Raw genomic sequence first — 20,418 nt, 5'->3', positions numbered from 1 at the left:
CTTCAAGAACGCGGGACAGTGGTACAGCGTTATTCTTCATTCGATTTGGGTTTTTTTAAGCTCGATTGACTCGTTAGAATTGGCACCTTGTCATAAAGAAGCCCGTTTTTGCAATTTGCTTCGCATTTTACTTTTATTAAACGAATTGTTTATTGACTTGTACTGTCGGTAAAGCACGCGTGAGGGATCCCTTTAAAGAAGGTAAGATAAATAAAAACTCGATTTTTACGATTTCATTATCAATTTTAAACAAAAATATGTTTATTCGTTCTCTTCAGAACGCAAACGTGCGTTAGCATTTGTAACACGAATAGAAAGTTGCTGAGCTCGTTCTACAATACTCTTCCTTTTCTTACTGCTCACACCATGTGCAATTTCTGCACAAAATTTGCGGTTTTGCATCATAAGGACTTCTAACTCCTGTAAAATCGTATAAATAATCAGCCTAATCTCTTCTTAATAATTATATTATATTAAATAGACCATACCTTAATATTATGTACAAGGACTTTACGAAAACCTGTTGGCAACATGTGACGTGTCTTTTTGTTGCTTCCATAACCAATATTTGGCATTAAATATTGGCCCTTGAAACGTCTACGTACCCTGTTATCAATACCCTTTGGCTTACGCCAGTTCCTCTGCAAATCAAAGAATTCAGTTTAATTTATTGCATTTAAAGTAACTACTAATCTTTGTTGGTTTAATCAAAAGTGTATATTGTTTATAGCATATAGTATTACTTTGTATAGAGTGCAAAAACAAAATACAGACATTAAAAGTTATCTCTTCCATATGTAGTTTGATTTAACATTTACTGTTAGTAATCTTCATCTTTTTAATTACCTTCAATTTGTCATATCTGTCACTTTGATGGCGAATAAACTTTTTTGTCCTCTTTTTTACAATAGTAGGCCTATATACTGGTCGGATCGACATTTTGATCTGAAATCAATACAGTATAATAAAAATAACATTTCTTTTATTTGCTTATTAATCAAATAAAATTATTAGATAATTTTTATTACAAAATCAAGTATATATAAGATTTGCACCAAACTAACATAACCTAGTATCGTCAATTATCAAATATATATTTGTCGAAAAAGACTTTAATTTAGGAAAAATATTAAGACGATGTTAAAATATTTATAGTCTTTTATTAGTATGTAAACAAAACATTAATATTATTACAAAGATTAAGGAAATATGTAACGATTATCCCAACACTTACGTACAGTTGGGTGCAGAAATCTTGCCAAATCTTGCGTCAGGCGAGGGGAAGTAGGAATCAGAGGGGCGAAGGGATTTCTAGGGAGTTGGTCCGTAGCTGTCAAATGGTGCGATTAACCCTCAATTTTGCATCGTAAACAAAAATAATATTTTCGGAAAACGAATGCGGAAAAGAAGGAGGGATTTTAATACATAACAGAGAAGACAAAATATATCAGATGAGTATAAATTAATAACAAAAAATGAAAATTATTGTGAATTTATAAGGAAATATATACTTTGTGGTTATTTTATTTATGTTACAGGCTAAATCCTATTCTTCATGAGTTTAAATCACAGGAAAGAAATACTTAAGCAACAATGAATGAAAAAGGGCTAATTTATGAAGCATTTCTCTGTGGCTTAGCCATTTCAATAATTGTGACATAATGTTATAATAGTGAATATGTAAGCGATTGCTGTGTATACAAAGAAATTTTATTACAAAATAATGATAATGTATGATAATGTTTTGATTCCTATTATTATAAATTAAAGCTAGTTCAAATAAAATTTATTATTTTAATTTCTTCCTTAACCACACACAAATTCTATACGTACATAGTAATTATATATTCTTGTAGAACCTATCTTTAAGCTACTCTAACTAAATTGCAACTATTTTAAATCTACAGCTCATAACTATTTACTTCAATGATTTTTATTTTTCAAAGTGAGACAAATTGCGTAGAGTTTCTGCAAATTTCTTATTAGTCTGTCACATTCTTCGACATATTACCTTTTATGATATTTATTTGCCTCCTTTGCACTATTTTCTTCTAGTCTATAACATATAACAATAATTTTATTATCAATTTTAAATACATGCAGATAAGATGATTATGTTGATATGTAATTAATTTTATAAATATTGGAATGATTGTTAAACCATTGTCTTATTAAATTTGGAAAATTGGCATTTGAATAATGCTATTAAAATTTGGCATCTTTTCTGCGAGATATGTTCTCATAATACTTGTGAAAATAAAGTTCTTTAAAAGGTATTTGTATACTGCTGAGTTCATCTTGTTTTCAGCTTCAAATAGTTTTCCCACTACACGCATAGATATCCATTTTGAATATAGAATACTTATTTCATTACATCTATTATGATGTTGTTAGGATTGATAGAAAGACATATCAATTCTTTGAAAATGATATAATATATATCTAGTAAAAAGATAAATTAAGATTTTAGAACAAATAAATTTCACAAACAAATAGGAGTAACAAAATATGTATCATATATTCAGGATGGATATCCAAATGTGAAGTTGGATAATTATTTGAAGCTAAAAACAAAAAGCATTCAGCAGTACATATAAATGTATTGGAGAACAACATCCTCTCAAATGTAAAGAGAAGATATCCTATGGAAGAGGTGCCAAACATTATAAGCACAATATTCAAGTGTCCATTTTTCAAATTAAACAGAACAATGGTTTACCAATCATCTTAATATTTATAAAATCAGTTAGTTAATAGAATAGCCATATCCAAGTGTATTTAAAAATAGCACAAAAATATTGGTATATGTTGAAAACTTGAAAAAGGGACTAACAAGGAAAATAGATGTCATACAAGATATGGAAAGATGTGGTGGATCAATAAGACATTTGCAGAAACCCTTTGCAATTTGTCTTACATTGCTCGAATAATAAAAATCATTGCAACAAACAGTTATGCTCTACAAATATAAAATTATGGTAATTTTATTAGTAATTTAAAGAATATATGACTAATATGAGAATATGTAATTACGTACTATGTGTATATAGAATTTGAATTAAGGGAAGAAATATAAATAATAGGTTAATTGAACTAGTTTTAATTTATAAAAGTAGCAATCAAAACATTATCGTACATCATTACTAATTTACACAATAAAACTTGGTTGTATATATACCAATCGCTTACACACTCACTGTTATACCATTATGTCTCAATTATTGAAATGACTGGGCTACACATAAATGCTGTATAATTTAATGCTTTTTCATTTATTGATCTATAAGTACTTTGTTCCTTAATTGAAACTCATCAGAAACAGGATTTTACCTGTAACAAAAATAAAATAATCAAAAAGTATATTTCCTTAAAAATTTACAATAATTTTTATGTTTTGTTATTAATTAATACTCATCTGATATGTTTTTTCTTCTCTGTTATTTACTAAAATCCTTTCTTCTTTTCCGCAATCGTTTTCCGAAAATATTATTCTTGTTTACAATCCAAAAATGAAGGTTAACCGCGCCATTTGACAGCTAAGGACAAACTCCATTTTGCTACAGTTAAAATTCCCTAGATAAGGCATCCTTCCAAGGTTGCCAAGTCCGCCATCTTGAATAGTACTACGCTCTATAGTAAGTGAATTTTGATATAAGGAATGCAGACTGCACAAAGTATACTGCCAGCGGAAATACGTCAGTAGCCATCTTAAATGCAGAACGTAATATATCAAAAATTATATATATTATATTCACAGCCTGTCACCGTGAACGGCGTGAACGAAGACAAATGTTTTTTATACGGAAAAATAAAGTGTAATAAAGAAATAAGGAGTAGTGACAGCTTTGATCTATCTGACAGCTGATGTACTTATGGTATAAGTGAATAAATAAAATAAAAATGCTTTTCCTAAATTGATTTTTAATTTTGATAAAATGGTCAAATGTAGCCATTAATTAATTAGATTTGGTAATAAATACAACAAATGCGTTTTATTATAACAAATGAGTTGAGGTAAAATAAACTCAATGTTTTTATATTAATCTGTTAATAAATGCATTTTTTATTTAATATTGAGTCCAATAAATTAATGGTTATTAAAAAAAAAATTTCTTGTAATGAAAAAAAAATGAAAAAATTTTAAACTTCACCAAGACTCGAACACGAGCCCACCGCATGACAAACGGCAACCTTACCGCCTGCGCTACAGCGCTCACTTGATGTACCAAGAGCAAAACAGCCTTTTAAAGACTGACTACAATTCTTTCACTAACTCGTCATAAACGATCAAGAATTAGCTGCAATAATAAATACATTTATCTCCACAGCATTATTGCACTAAATTTATTATGTTTTTAATTTGAAGCATACATTTTACATGAAGATACGATACTTTAAGGATGTTCATGCAATACTTTAAATACAAAACTATTCATATGCTGGTTTATCATAGTTATTCGACTACATATAACAAATATTATAATATTACTTAATTAATTTATGATAGTTGAGCATATGAATAGTTTTGTATATAGAGTACTGAATGGTTTTAAATTATCATATCTTCATGCAAAATGTATGCTTCAAATTAAAAACAATAAATTTAGTACAATAATGCTATGTAGATAAATGTATTTATTATTACAGCTAATTCTTGATCGTTTATGACGAGTTAGTGAAAGAATTGTAGTCAGTCTTTAAAAGGCTGTTTTGCTCTTGGTACATCAAGTGAGCGCTGTAGCGCAGGCGGTAAGGTTGCCGTTTGTCATGCGGTGGGCTCGTGTTCGAGTCTTGGTGAAGTTTAAAATTTTTTCATTTTTTTTTTCATTACAAGGAATTTTTTTTTTAATAACCATTAATTTATTGGACTCAATAATAAATAAAAAAATGCATTTGTTAACAGATTAATATAAAAACATTGAGTTTATTTTACCTCAACTCATTTGTTATAATAAAACGCATTTTCTGTATTTATTACCAAATCTAATTAATTAATGGCTACATTTGACCATTTTATCAATATTACAAATCAATTTAGGAAAAGCATTTTTATTTGCTTTGACTTTTTAGGTAAACGCAGCACCACTTCACACGGATAACACGTAAAAATGTCACGGTTAGCGGTAGTTGCTCTTCTTCTAAAGCCAATGTTGCCTGAAGTCCAAATCACACCTATGCTTTCCAGGCATAGTTGTGTTTGTGCCGCTTCCCTTTAAATTTTCTATACTGCTGCTGGCTAGCGCTTATCTTCATTTTTGTTGCTAAAAGCTTGATTCTGGCATCACTGCCGTGTGGAACTATTAGTTTGCTAATAAAAGCAGAAGCTTAATTTTAAGAGATTGCAACATATAGTAATTAATATAGATACAATTGTAAAAAGAAAACAAAAATTTTATTTTACATATATTAACTTTAAATAAAATCCAACAAAGTACTGTAAAATATCTAACATGTTATATTATATATCTAATCTGTCAGCTTCTTTATTTTAATATTCATCTCAATTATCACAGTTTGATCCTCAGCGATGACACAGTAACCACATTATGGTGAATCTATTCTTTTTTTTTAATGTTCGATCCACATAGCTTCATCTTCAGCAGTGATACAGTAAACACACGTACATTACTATAATTTAATCTGAAACAAAATCCCACAAAGTACTATAAAACATCTTACATTTTATATTATATATCTATTCTGTCATTTTCTTTATTTATTATTGTATTTACCCAAATTGCTGACTCATTTATTTTAATGTCTGTCTCAATTAACACAGTTTGATCCTCATCAGCGATGACACAGAAACAACATTATGGTGAATCTATTCCTTTTGTTTTAATGTTCAATCCACATAGCTCCATCCTCAGTAGTGACATAGTAAACACATTACTATAATTTAATCTGAAATAAAATCCCAGAAAGTACTATAAAATATCTTACATTTTATATTATATATCTAATTTGTCAGCTTCTTTATTTATTATTGTATTTACCCAGTTTTTTCACTCATTTATTTTCTTATCCGTCTCAATTAACATAGTTTGAATCTCAACGATGACACAATAACCACATTATGTTTAGTCTATTCCTTTATTTTAATTTTGAAAATCCGCATAGCTCCATCCTCAGCACAGTGACATAGTAAACACATTACTATAGTTTAATCTGAAATAAAATCCCACAAAGTACCACAAAATATTTATATCTTACATTTTATATTATAAAATTTATTGTTATACTTATCTAAAATGTTCAGTCCTTTATATACTTTTAAAAATTATTTTTATGTACATTTTACAAATTTCGTCACTTTATTTATTCACTTATACCATCAGTATATCAGCTGTCAGTAAGATTAAAACTGTCACTTTATTTCTTTATATTACTTTATAACTTGCGGTATGTATGTACGATACAATAATACTAACATTTGTCTTGGCTCACGGACCATGCATTATGTATTTTGAAATTAGTAATTAGAAATATCTATATTGCGGTCCCTCTACAGTCTCTACCCTCTGACGTATTTCCGCCGACCAGTAGTATCAGCAGCGACTATAGCGTAGTACCCAAAATAGTACTACGCTATAGGATATGTCGCTTTTGGGTACTACGGTAGTACCGAAAGTACTACACTTGGCAACCTTGCATCCTTCAAGCCCTCTGTAGCCAACATTACGAAACGAAAAACGAGAGAGAATTGTCCAGCGCTATTTTTCGACCGATTTCAATGTTTTTTGGCTTGTTGGAATCGTTAGGACTCGCACCGTATTATAAATAAAGCCGTATTTTCCAAAAAACGTAAACAAAATAAAATTGTTTAAAAATTTGCATTAATAATATTTAAACGCAAAACAAATTGAAAAATCGGGCTTCTTTATGACGAGATGCCAGACCTAACGATTCCAACAAGCCCAAAAACATTGAAATCGGTTGAGAAATAGAGCCGTACCATTGTCCCGCGTTTCTGAGGTGGACGAAAAGCAAAAATTTTTTAGGAAGGAAGCTAGGCTTCCTCCCCTCTCGCGGCTCACGCTAACGTGTTCCCCCACTCTAGCATCGAACCTTACTGCGAAGCTTTCCTCTCATAAGGTCTGTTCTCGTTGCCTACATTTTTTACACTTTATGCACTTTTTAGGGTGTCAACTTATACAATGGACAATGACAGAAATACGGAAAGTATAGAAAGTGTTAAAAGTGTAGGCCAACGAGAACAGACCTATATTTACGCTATTCCCCTATCTGTAGCTATACATATATAAATACTGCTAAAATAATGTTGAGAACATTTCATCTTGCCGATATAATGAAATTGCTAAAAATGCAATTATCATTTTGAAATAAAATTGTGGAAAAGGAGATTTCGTAATGCTTGAAATATAGGGCATACGGCGAAACGCGGGACAATGGTACAGTCGTATTTTTCAACAGAATTTGATGAGACTAGTAATAATTAAAGCCATTCTTCATGTTGATTGTCCTAAAGAGCTCGCATTTTCGATAAAGCTTATAGTTTTTCAGCTATGAACGATTGAAGTTGCACGGCGCATAAATACATATTTCCTCTCTCGCTTAGATCAGCTGTTGCGCACGTCCATCTTCAATCGCTCATAACTGGAAAACTATAAGCTTTATCGAAAACTTGAGCTCTTTAGGACAATCTACATGAAGAATGGCTTTAGTTATGACTAGTCTCATGAAATTCTATTGAGAAATACGCCTGTACCATTGTCCCGCGTTTTGCCGTAATTTCAGGTCTTCAAGCGTCACTAACTCATTCATTCTGCTATTTATTTCGGAACAAATAAAATTACGATTGCACATTGAAAAATTACATTAAAAGCTCTCGATAATGTACATGCTGCTATGAGTATTTCTTAATCTTATGAAGCTTGTCGTAGAAGGTGCAATGCAAAAAATTTAGAAGGGCAATTTCGCGATTGAAAATAAGACCCACGTACATACATGGTAAACGCTGTGTGTTTGTTTACAGTACACTCCACGAGTCACTAACACAGTCGCACCCGTAAGGCCGCCTACTATGCTGGTGTACATACGCTGAAGAACAAGGCAACAAACTGCAGAGGGGAAAGGGGAAGCCAACTTTATTTACTCAGAGTACGCATCTTGTTACAGTTTGCGTTATAATGACCAAAAGAAGCGTTGCAAAATTATGAAAATATTATAAAAGCGTCTCCCCTTTTCACGCTCTATTCAATGATGCCACCCAAGTTGTTGGTGCATTTTTACTTTGCTCGAAATAAATAGCAGAATGAACGAGTCAGTGACGCTTGAAGACCTGTAGTGGGATTCTGTAACTCTTAGCGACAACTTTCGGTATCGTTAAGTCCAGTTACCGACAGAAATCGCTAAGTGCGATTCTGTAACTCAGATTCAGCGATGATTGTCGCTTGTAATGTCGGTACTGTCGGTAACCTACCGAATCCTACCGAATAAACGTATCTTTCCTTTTTAAGAAAACTCTCAGTTCAATCTTAGTTAAGCGACGGAGTTTCGAACAATTGAAGTTAATATAAATTGTACTAAACCGAATCATTTAGCTGAGAATTGATATTTCACTGAGTCTTTTATTGAAAGGAAAACTAATAATATCGTTATAACTTAACAACGACCGAGATAGATGTCGCTAGAGGTTCAACGGTACTAATATAAAATTTATCCGACGAATAACTTTAATAAACCTTTGCTTTTCCTTGCACGCATTCCACCAAAAACTCACAATGCTCGTAATAAATAATATATGCCACATCAACTATTATATTGTGAGTGTTTTTGGCCTCAAGTGGGTCAAACCCCTTAACGACAGCTGTCGGTATCGCTAACTACCGACAGTTATCGCTTGCGGTAACGAATGAGCGATTCTCCCTAGAATTCCCTATTCACTCCGTCTAGTAATTCTGTGTCCGGGAGCAAGTTAGAGAGTGAATAGGGAATATGGAAGAGCTGTGATAGCTAATTGCTATTCTATCCCCACTTCTAAAAGGAAAATAGGGGTAAGGATAAATAAGAAATATTGGCACTAATTGGGAGCTCCGTCTGACTAGTTTAATCGGGAAAGAAGCAAAATTGACAAATGTTGGTTTCATTATTTTGGAATTAAATTTCAAACGTTTGTTTATATAAATCTAAGGGCCTGATAAAGTAAGTGAAATAAAATTTAAAATAATACAATATCGTGTATAGTTAAAAAATTTATCTTTTATTTCTTTTTAACAGTTGTTATGAATAATGAATATAGTTCGTGTAGACTCTACCAATTTTAATTTAATTTATTTTGATAACTGTCTTCTTTCAATTTATTGCAATAATTTAGTAGTACAGCAAAAATGAAAAATTCCAGTAGCAACTTTATCCCTCCAATAATTTTTAATATAATTTTATAAACTACTCACTACTTTTTTCTTGCAGTAGGACATCCATTTTTATTTTATCAAAATAAATTAAATTAAAATTGGTAGAGTCTACACGAACTAAATTCATTATTCATAACAACTGTTAAAAAGAAATAAAAGATTAATTTTTTAACTATACACGATATTGTATTATTTTAAATTTTATTTCACTTACTTTATCAGGCCCTTAGATTTATATAAACAAACGTTTGAAATTTAATTCCAAAATAATGAAACCAACATTTGTCAATTTTGCTTCTTTCCCGCTTAAACTAGTCAGACGGAGCTCCCAATTAGTGCCAATATTTCTTATTTATCCTTACCCCTATTTTCCTTTTAGAAGTGGGGATAGAATAGCAATTAGCTATCACAGCTCTTCCATATTCCCTACAGCGTTGCCAAGTGTAGTATAATTATACTACCGTAGTATAATTTTCCTATAGCGTAGTATCCTTAGGATACTACGCTACAGTTTCTATTCCCTGCGGGATCCTACGCTATAGTTTCTGTTCACTGCGGGATCCTACGCTACAGTTTCTGTCCTTGCGGGATACTACGTTTTGGCCATTAATCTTGAGTCTTGGCGAGGGGAAGTTAGAATCAGAGGGGCGAGGGGATTTTTAGGGAGTTTGTCCGTAGCTGTCAAATGGCGCGATTAACCCTCAATTTTATATCATCAACAAAAATAATATTTTCGGAAAACGATTGTGGAAAAGAAGGAAGGATTTTAATAAATAACAGAGAAGACAAAATATATCAGATGAGTATAAATTAATAGAAAAAATTAAAATTATTGTGAATTTTTAAGAAAATATACTTTGTGGTTATTTTATTTTTGTTACAGTTGAAATCCGGTTATGATGACTTTCAATTAAGGAAAAAACTAATTATAGACTAATAAATGAAAAAGTATTAAAACATGAAGCACTTCTCTGTATGGCCCAGTCATTTCAATAATTGTGACTTAATGTTATAATAGTGAATGTGTAAGCGATTAGTGCATATACAACAAACTCCTATTGTAAATTTAATAATCTTGTATGACAATGTTTTAATTACTATTATTTTAAATTAAAGCTAGTTTAATTAACATATTTTTATTTCATCCCTTTCTCAAAATTCTAAACACACATGGTAATTACCTATTCTTGTAGTAGTCATATATTCGTTAAATTACATACAAAATTACAACTGTTTTATATTTGTAAAGCATAGCTGTTTGTTGCAATGATTTTTATTATTCAATGTGAGACAAATCGCATTTTGTTTAGGCAAATGTCTTATTTATCCGCCATATCCTTCCATATCTTATGCGACATTTATTTGGCTCCGTTGCACTATTTTCTTCCAGTCTATATCATATAACATTAATTTTCTAATCATTTATACATACACACAGATCTAATAATACTGCTGATCTGCAATTATTTTTGTAATTGTTGAAATGATTGTTAAACCATTATCTTGTTTAATTTGTAAAATGGACATTTGAATGATGCTATTAAAAATTGGCAACTTTTCTGCGAGATATGTTCTGATAATATTTGTGAAGATAAAGTTCTTTAAAAGGTATATGTATACTGCTGAGTTCATCTTGTTTTTAGCTTTAAATAGTTTTCCAACTATACGCATGGATATCTATTTTGAATATAGAATACATATTTCATTACATCTATTATGATATTGTTAAGATTGATAGAAAGATATCAATTCTTTGAAAATGATATATTATATATCTAGTAACTGGATTAATTAAGGTTTTAGAACAGATAAATTTCACAAACAAATAGGACTAACAAAATATGTATTATATATTGAGGAAGGATATCCAAATGTGAATTATTTGAAGCTAAAAGCAAGATAAATTCAGCAGTATTGTTTCGTAAGTCGAACGAAATAACTTTGCTACAATCTGATCATAAATAAGTATAATACACAGATGACTTAGTCGAGAAATTTGATCCGTCTGTTGAAAGCAGCGAATTCTATAACATTGTTATTGTACACATAAGCTAAGGATTGCGGCACGCCTATGAAACATTGAGGCGGCAAAGGACAAGAGTATTAAAACCACGATTCCAGGGACTAGGCGGATCTCTCCATGGTCCGTCCGTGAGGATATAAGGCTCAGGGGAAGAAAAGGCGAGCAGTGCTGCTTAGCAATCCTTACCTACAACATATTGTAAACTTATCAATAAACGTTGAATTCAGGAGGGTTTATGCCGTATGAGCTTCCCGCCTTGAGCTTAGCTCAAAATATCAGTAGCATTTCATTTATCTACCTTCCTTAGAAATTAACATTAGTGATACAACAAGTATCCTTAAATGTATTGGAGAACAACATCCTCTAAAATTTAAAGAGAAGATATCCTATGGAAGAGATGCCAAACATTATAAGTAAAATAATTCAAGTGTCCATTCTTCAACTTTAATAGAACAATGGTTTACCAATCATCTTGACATTTATAAGATTAATTAGTCAATAGAATAGCTATATCTGAGTATATATAAAAATAGCAAAAAATTAATCGTATATTTTGAAAACTAAAAGAAAGAACTAACAAGGCAAATAAATGTTACATAGGATATGGAAGGATGTGGCGGATAAATAAGACATTTACCTAAACAAAATGCGATTTGTCTCACATTGAATAATAAAAATCATTGCAACAAACAGCTATGCTTTACAAATATAAAACAGTTGTAATTTTGTATGTAATTTAACGAATATATGACTACTACAAGAATAGGTAATTACCATGTGTGTTTAGAATTTTGAGAAAGGGATGAAATAAAAATATGTTAATTAAACTAGCTTTAATTTAAAATAATAGCAATTAAAACATTGTCATACAAGATTATTAAATTTACAATAAGAGTTTGTTGTATATGCACTAATCGCTTACACATTCACTATTATAACATTAAGTCACAATTATTGAAATGACTGGGCCGTACAGAAATGCTTAATGTATTAATACTTTTTCATTTATTGGTCTGTAATTACTTTTTTTCTTAATTGAAAGTCATCATAACCGGATTTCAACTGTAACAAAAAAAAAAAATAACCACAAAGTATATTTTCTTAAAAATTCACAATAATTTTCATTTTTTTATTAATTTATACTCATCTGATATATTTTGTCTTCTCTGTTATTTATTAAAATCCTTCCTCCTTTTCCACAATCGTTTTCCGAAAATATTATTTTTGTTGATGATATAAAATTGAGGGTTAATCGCGCCATTTGACAGCTACGTACAAACTCCCTAGAAATTCCCTCGCCCCTCTGATTCTAACTACACAACGCCGCGACGCAAGATTAATGGCCAACACACGTCCGAAAGGTACATACTAGATTGTCCGAAAACTTTTGTAGAAGTGAGTCGACTACCTATATGACTAGTGAATATGGCCGAAATCTAGTAATATATTGCTATAATGTCGTAAGGCATTTATTGTAGTATTCATTTAGATATCAAGATGAGAAAAAGATAATTGAATAATCTTCAAGATAACGTCAATTTAAAGAAGCAGAAGAAAAAACTGCAAAATAAATGTAATTAAGAAAAACTATGGATCTTAGATAAGTAAAAACGTTTGAATAATTTAAAGTATTTATATATTGAATTTACTAGTGTTACTTTGTGGAAATATATTTTGTACAAATATGATTTAGGTGTTTGTGGCTTTCGCAAAGGATTAAAGAAATGCAGCATAAATGTTTATCAGAATAATAATGAGAGACGAGACAAAAATGACTGATAAGTGTAATTAAAATATTCATGCGTACTTTATTGACATATATGTCATCTGGTATAACTTTTACTGCTACGATGTTCATATTAATTATGATTTTATGATGAGAAACGCATGGGTCAAAGAAGGCAATACTTCTTACAAGGTAAATGTAAACAATTTGCAAATGTATTATACTTTCAATTTCAAATATAAAACTGTGTCTTAACTGTTTAGTTGATTAATTATTTAGATATTACTTTTATCGCTGGAATGATATCTTGCTCATATCTACGATGAGCAGAAATAAGAAGATATGAAGGACTTTCGACTAATCCCATCCATGTAAATTGCTTCTTTTGGCACAGAGTTTATGGTTAGTAATCGCAAGGTATATGTAATTTTTATTACAGTGTTTATTAATTCAAAGTTACTTTTAATTTGTTTAGCTTAATGAGTTTATATATTAAATATGGTCTGCTTTGGTTTTTCAGATATTACTGAGCGACTGAAGTGGAACTTTTATCAAATAACCTATTCAAGGATTATAATAAATATATAGAGTATGGATATATATATAATTATTAATAATCATACGCTGCAAGATTTGTACAGATGACAAGTGTCTTTATAACAGTGATTTTGCAATACTTAATTAGAACAAGTTCAAGCAAAGTTAAATTATACAAGTTAATATTGAAATTTTATCATTTTCACTATTATTAAATATATTTAATAGATATACAATATGCAGGGCGTACCACTTAAAATGCTCCAGAACATAGATACAAAAAGACGCGTACCTCTTCAACTATAAGAGATATTCAATGTTTGCACAGGACTTTTTCGAAACCTTTTGTTATTTGCTTCCAAAAGGGTCATATGAAAAAATTGAATATCTCTTATAATTAACGCAATACACGCTTTTTGTATCTATGCTCTGGGGCATTTAAGTGGTACGCCCTGCATATTGTATATCTATTAAATATATTTAATAATAGTGAAAATGATAAAATTTCAATATTAACTTGTATAATTTAACTTTGCTTGAACTTGTTCTAATTAAGTATTGCAAAATCACTGTTATAAAGACACTTGTCATCTGTACAAATCTTGCAGCGTATGATTATTAATAATTATATATATATCCATACTCTATATATTTATTATAATCCTTGAATAGGTTATTTGATAAAAGTTCCACTTCAGTCGCTCAGTAATATCTGAAAAACCAAAGCAGACCATATTTAATATATAAACTCATTAAGCTAAGCAAATTAAAAGTAACTTTGAATTAATAAACACTGTAATAAAAATTACATATACCTTGCGATTACTAACCATAAACTCTGTGCCAAAAGAAGCAATTTACATGGATGGGATTAGTCGAAAGTCCTTCATATCTTCTTATTTCTGCTCATCGTAGATATGAGCAAGATATCATTCCAGCGATAAAAGTAATATCTAAATAATTAATCAACTAAACAGTTAAGACACAGTTTTATATTTGAAATTGAAAGTATAATACATTTGCAAATTGTTTACATTTACCTTGTAAGAAGTATTGCCTTCTTTGACCCATGCGTTTCTCATCATAAAATCATAATTAATATGAACATCGTAGCAGTAAAAGTTATACCAGATGACATATATGTCAATAAAGTACGCATGAATATTTTAATTACACTTATCAGTCATTTTTGTCTCGTCTCTCATTATTATTCTGATAAACATTTATGCTGCATTTCTTTAATCCTTTGCGAAAGCCACAAACACCTAAATCATATTTGTACAAAATATATTTCCACAAAGTAACACTAGTAAATTCAATATATAAATACTTTAAATTATTCAAACGTTTTTACTTATCTAAGATCCATAGTTTTTCTTAATTACATTTATTTTGCAGTTTTTTCTTCTGCTTCTTTAAATTGACGTTATCTTGAAGATTATTCAATTATCTTTTTCTCATCTTGATATCTAAATGAATACTACAATAAATGCCTTACGACATTATAGCAATATATTACTAGATTTCGGCCATATTCACTAGTCATATAGGTAGTCGACTCACTTCTACAAAAGTTTTCGGACAATCTAGTATGTACCGTCCGAAAGCACTGAGAGCTTATTATACCTAAAACACTATACTTCGTTTCTTCTCTGTGAATCACACTTAGGGCCAACACCAAGGTTGCCAAGTGTAGTACTTTCGGTACTACCGTAGTACCCAAAAGCGACATATCCTATAGCGTAGTACTATTTTGGGTACTACGCTATAGTCGCTGCTGATACTACTGGTCGGCGGAAATACGTCAGAGGGTAGAGACTGTAGAAGGACCGCAATATAGATATTTCTAATTACTAATTTCAAAATACATAATGCATGGTCCGTGAGCCAAGACAAATGTTAGTATATACATACCACAAGTTATAAAGTAATATAAAGAAATAAAGTGACAGTTTTAATCTTACTGACAGCTGATGTACTGATGGTATAAGTGAATAAATAAAGTGACGAAATTTGTAAAATGTACATAAAAATAATTTTTAAAAGTATATAAAGGACTGAACATTTTAGATAAGTATAACAATAAATTTTATAATATAAAATGTAAGATATAAATATTTTGTGGTACTTTGTGGGATTTTATTTCAGATTAATTTATAGTAATGTGTTTACTATGTCACTGTGCTGAGGATGGAGCTATGCAGATTTTCAAAATTAAAATAAAGGAATAGACTAAACATAATGTGGTTATTGTGTCATCGTTGAGATTCAAACTATGTTAATTGAGACGGATAATAAAATAAACGAGTGAAAAAACTGGGTAAATACAATAATAAATAAAGAAGCTGACAAATTAGATATATAATATAAAATGTAAGATATTTTATAGTACTTTCTGGGATTTTATTTCAGATTAAATTATAGTAATGTGTTTACTATGTCACTACTGAGGATGGAGCTATGTGGATTGAACATTAAAATGAAAGGAATAGATTCACCATATTATGGTTACTGTGTCATCGCTGAGGATCAAACTGTGATAATTGAGATGAATATTAAAATAAACAAGTCAACACATTGGGTAAATACGATACAAATAAAGAAGCTGACAGATTACATTTGTAATTTCAAATGTAAGATTTTATATAGTACTTTTTGGGATTTTGTTTCAGATTAAATTATTGTAAAGTGTTTACTATGTTAATGCTGAGAATGGAGCTATGTGGATTGAACATTAAAACAAAAGGAATAGATTCACCATAATGTTGTTTCTGTGTCATCGCTGATGAGGATCAAACTGTGTTAATTGAGACAGACATTAAAATAAATGAGTCAGCATTTTGGGTAAATACAATAATAAATAAAGAAAATGACAGAATAGATATATAATATAAAATGTAAGATGTTTTATAGTACTTTGTGGGATTTTGTTTCAGATTAAATTATAGTAATGTACGTGTGTTTACTGTATCACTGCTGAGGATGAAGCTATGTGGATCGAACATTAAAAAAAAAGAATAGATTCACCATAATGTGGTTACTGTGTCATCGCTGAGGATCAAACTGTGATAATTGAGATGAATATTAAAATAAAGAAGCTGACAGATTAGATATATAATATAACATGTTAGATATTTTACAGTACTTTGTGGGATTTTATTTAAAGTTAATATATGTAAAATAAAATTTTTGTTTTCTTTTTACAATTGTATCTATATTAATTACTATATGTTGCAATCTCTTAAAATTAAGCCTCTGCTTTTATTAGCAAACTAATAGTTCCACACGGCAGTGATGCCAGAATCAAGCTTTTAGCAACAAAAATGAAGATAAGCGCTAGCCAGCAGCAGTATAGAAAATTTAAAGGGAAGCGGTACAAACACAACTATGCCTGGAGAGCATAGGTGTGATTTGGACTTCAGGCAACATTGGCGTCAGAAGAAGAGCGACTACCGGTAACCGTGACATTTTTACGTGTCATCCGAGTGAAGTGGTGCTGCGTTTACCTAAAAACTCAAAGCAAATAAAAATGCTTTTCCTAAATTGATTTTTAATATCGATAAAATGGTCAAATGTAGCCATTAATTAATTAGATTTGGTAATAAATACAGAAAATGCGTTTTATTATAACAAATGAGTTGAGGTAAAATAAACTCAATGTTTTTATATTAATCTGTTAACAAATGCATTTTTTTATTTATTATTGAGTCCAATAAATTAATGGTTATTAAAAAAAAAATTACTTGTATTGAAAAAAAAATGAAAAAATTTTAAACTTCACCAAGACTCGAACACGAGCCCACCGAATGACAAACGGCAACCTTACCGCCTGCGCTACAGCGCTCACCTGATGTACCAAGAGCAAAACAGCCTTTTAAAGACTGACTACAATTCTTTCACTAACTCGTCATAAACGATCAAAAATTGGTTGCAATAATAAATACATTTATCTCCACAGCATTATTGCACTAAATTTATTATGTTTTTAATTTGAAGCATACATTTTACATTAAGATACGATACTTTAAGGGTGTTCATGCAATACTCTAAATACAAAACTATTCATATGCTGGTTTATCATAGTTATTCGACTACATATAACAAATATTATAATATTACTTAATTAATTTATGATAGTTGAGCATATGAATAGTTTTGTATATAGAGTACTGAATGGTTACCCTTAAATTATCATATCTTCATGCAAAATGTATGCTTCAAATTAAAAACAATAAATTTAGTACAATAATGCTATGTAGATAAATGTATTTATTATTACAGCTAATTCTTGATCATTTATGACGAATTAATAAAAGAATTGTAGTCAGTCTTTAAAAAGGCTGTTTTGCTCTTGGTACATCAAGTGAGCGCTGTAGCGCAGGCGGTAAGGTTGCCGTTTGTCATGCGGTGGGCTCATGTTCGAGTCTTGGTGAAGTTTAAAATTTTTTCATTTTTTTTTTCATTACAAGGAATTTTTTTTTTAATAACCATTAATTTATTGGACTCAATAATAAATAAAAAAATGCATTTGTTAACAGATTAATATAAAAACATTGAGTTTATTTTACCTCAACTCATTTGTTATAATAAAACGCATTTTTTGTATTTATTACCAAATCTAATTAATTAATGGCTACATTTGACCATTTTATCAAAATTAAAAATCAATTTAGGAAAAGCATTTTTATTTTATTTATTCACTTATACCATAAGTACATCAACTGTCAGATAGATCAAAGCTGTCACTACTCCTTATTTCTTTATTACACTTTATTTTTCCGTATACTAACATTTGTCTTCGTTCACGCCGTTCACGGTGACAAGCTGTGAATATAATATATATAATTTTTGATATATTACGTTCTGCATTTAAGATGGCTACTGACGTATTTCCGCTGGCAGTATACTTTGTGCAGTCTGCATTCCTTATATCAAAATTCACTTACTATAGAGCGTAGTACTATTCAAGATGGCGGACTTGGCAACCTTGGCCAACACCACCAAGTGTAGTTAAACCTCGGTTTGCTAACCACGGTTTAAGTAGTGGTACCAATCTAAAAAAATATTCAATTTTAATTTGGCAGTAGTGAAATTTCACTTCATGATTAAACTTCGGATAGCGGAAGTAGCTGGTAGCGAATATATACTCTATATTTTTGCTAATATCATACTAATCTCATGTTGATACTGTTGATAGATCTTGTTCTTTCATCTTTTTGGTCTGTTTCGTTTAAAAAAATAATTCTTTGCAAGTAAGTAACTTATAAAAACTAGTAATTTTACTAATCATTCTCGAAAACTTTTGTGAGGGCAAAATACTATTTTTATACTCTATTTACAAATATAAATAGCATTTCACTAGCGGGAGTAAAGTAAATCATTTTCATCTTGCAAAACATGAATTAAAAGTTCTATTTTCCCCTCACATGTGTTAGAAAAATATGTTAACCACGGGAAAAATCGACATTCCAAGTTTACAGCTGCACTATCAGACAACGTTATTAATTCTTGCCTCAAACAGCAAAATTACGTATCCATTAACAATTACTAACTTTTTGCCGTTTTATAACAATAATAATGTACAAAATTTCGAAATATCTTTCACAGACTCTTGATGGAAAATGACTTCTAAATCAAATTTACCAAGGTGTAGCAATTACACTATAGATGAAAAACTTTGTTTAATCAGAATAGTAAACAAATATTCAAACATAATTGAAAATAAACAGACTGATAAAGTAGGCCTAAAAGAAAAAAATGATACGTGGAAAAAGGTAGAAAAAGAATGGAATGAAATTGCAGAATATGAGAATAAAACAGCAAATAATTTAAAGTTTTTGTGGAATAATCTAAAAAAGATTGCAAGGAAAAATTTTGCAAAGTTAAAATCAGAAACTTATAAAACTGGTAATATTTTAAATATAAATAATAATTTTTGTAGTTTAGCAATAATTATAAGCAATTGTATTTGTAATCATATAGGTGGTGGATCATGTAATGTAAAGTTAGATATTATATCTGAGAAAGTTCATGAAATAATTGGAAGATCTATAACAGGAATTAGGTATCAACATGACTCAGATAATCAGACGGTGGAGGTATTATTACAAGACCATGAAAATGACGATCCTAATATAGATTGTGATGATCCTGTATTTGAGGTGAATGATGTAACTATTTTATTACTTTGAAACTATACAACAGGGAAGATTTTCTTAAAGAATAAATTAATTCATTATATTCCAAATTATATAATTGAAATTAACATGTGTATTGCACTTGAAATATTAAATTGCTTTATGAAATGCATATTTTGTTTCTTTCAGCACATGGTGACAAATGGTGAAATAGAAAATTGGTCTTCGTATACTCCGAACAGCTTAAAAAAGCCGATAAGTGAGCCATTGCATAACGCTATCACTAGTAGATCACTATTGGGACCAATAAATGGTAAAACCTTAAAAAGAAAAAAGAGACCACAAACTACGCAAGAGCGTTTATCTATAAGGAAAATTCAGCTAGCAAACTTAATGATGAAGCATTTATCTGAAAAAGCAGCATTGGAGAGAGAAATTATGGAGGCTTAATTGAAAAAAGAACAAATGCAAATAACAAAATTACAATATGAATTACAAGGAAATTTTCAACCTATGCCGGTAAAGAATATTTATTAATATTATTATTACAAGTAATTTAAGTAACCAATGACAAACATGAATTTCATTGTGAAATGTTCTGTGCAGCCTCAATGTTCC

At 30.0% G+C, this 20,418-nt stretch overlaps 2 protein-coding genes and 1 long non-coding RNA gene across 5 annotated transcripts; 2 read left to right on the top strand and 1 right to left on the bottom strand.

The window, feature by feature from the left end:
* Positions 1-222: 222 nt before the first annotated feature.
* On the bottom strand, positions 223-2,010 carry LOC136783746 (large ribosomal subunit protein eL32). 3 transcript variants are annotated; one of them, XM_066744010.1, is made up of 4 exons: positions 1,235-2,010; positions 847-945; positions 489-641; positions 223-420 (listed from the first exon to the last, which is right to left on the bottom strand). In XM_066744010.1, the coding sequence occupies exons 2-4, from the start codon at positions 937-939 to the stop codon at positions 262-264; spliced, it is 405 nt and encodes a 134-aa protein (XP_066600107.1). In that variant the 5' UTR covers positions 940-945; positions 1,235-2,010; the 3' UTR covers positions 223-261. The 3 variants fall into 3 exon arrangements, with proteins under 3 accessions (XP_066600107.1, XP_066600106.1, XP_066600108.1); XM_066744009.1 differs by having other exon boundaries at positions 1,239-2,007; XM_066744011.1 differs by lacking the exon at positions 1,235-2,010 and adding an exon at positions 1,029-1,124.
* Positions 2,011-16,082: 14,072 nt separating this feature from the next.
* LOC136783797 (uncharacterized) lies at positions 16,083-16,702 on the top strand. The gene is made up of 3 exons (XR_010824324.1): positions 16,083-16,244; positions 16,336-16,507; positions 16,600-16,702. It is a non-coding gene; the product is annotated as an uncharacterized lncRNA (long non-coding RNA).
* Positions 16,703-19,284: 2,582 nt separating this feature from the next.
* LOC136783679 (myb/SANT-like DNA-binding domain-containing protein 3) lies at positions 19,285-19,854 on the top strand. The gene is made up of 2 exons (XM_066743929.1): positions 19,285-19,570; positions 19,646-19,854. Exons 1-2 carry the CDS (start codon positions 19,285-19,287, stop codon positions 19,852-19,854), a joined length of 495 nt encoding a protein of 164 aa, XP_066600026.1.
* The last annotated feature ends 564 nt before the right edge of the window (positions 19,855-20,418 follow it).

Source organism: Prorops nasuta, unplaced genomic scaffold, assembly GCF_024137725.1.
Source record: "Prorops nasuta isolate Cenicafe-Biocafe unplaced genomic scaffold, Cenicafe_Pnas_1.2 PNAS00035, whole genome shotgun sequence".
Taxonomy (NCBI): domain Eukaryota; kingdom Metazoa; phylum Arthropoda; class Insecta; order Hymenoptera; family Bethylidae; genus Prorops; species Prorops nasuta.
The sequence above is the reverse complement of the archived record's forward strand: the minus strand, read 5'-3'. Positions and strand labels throughout refer to the sequence as shown.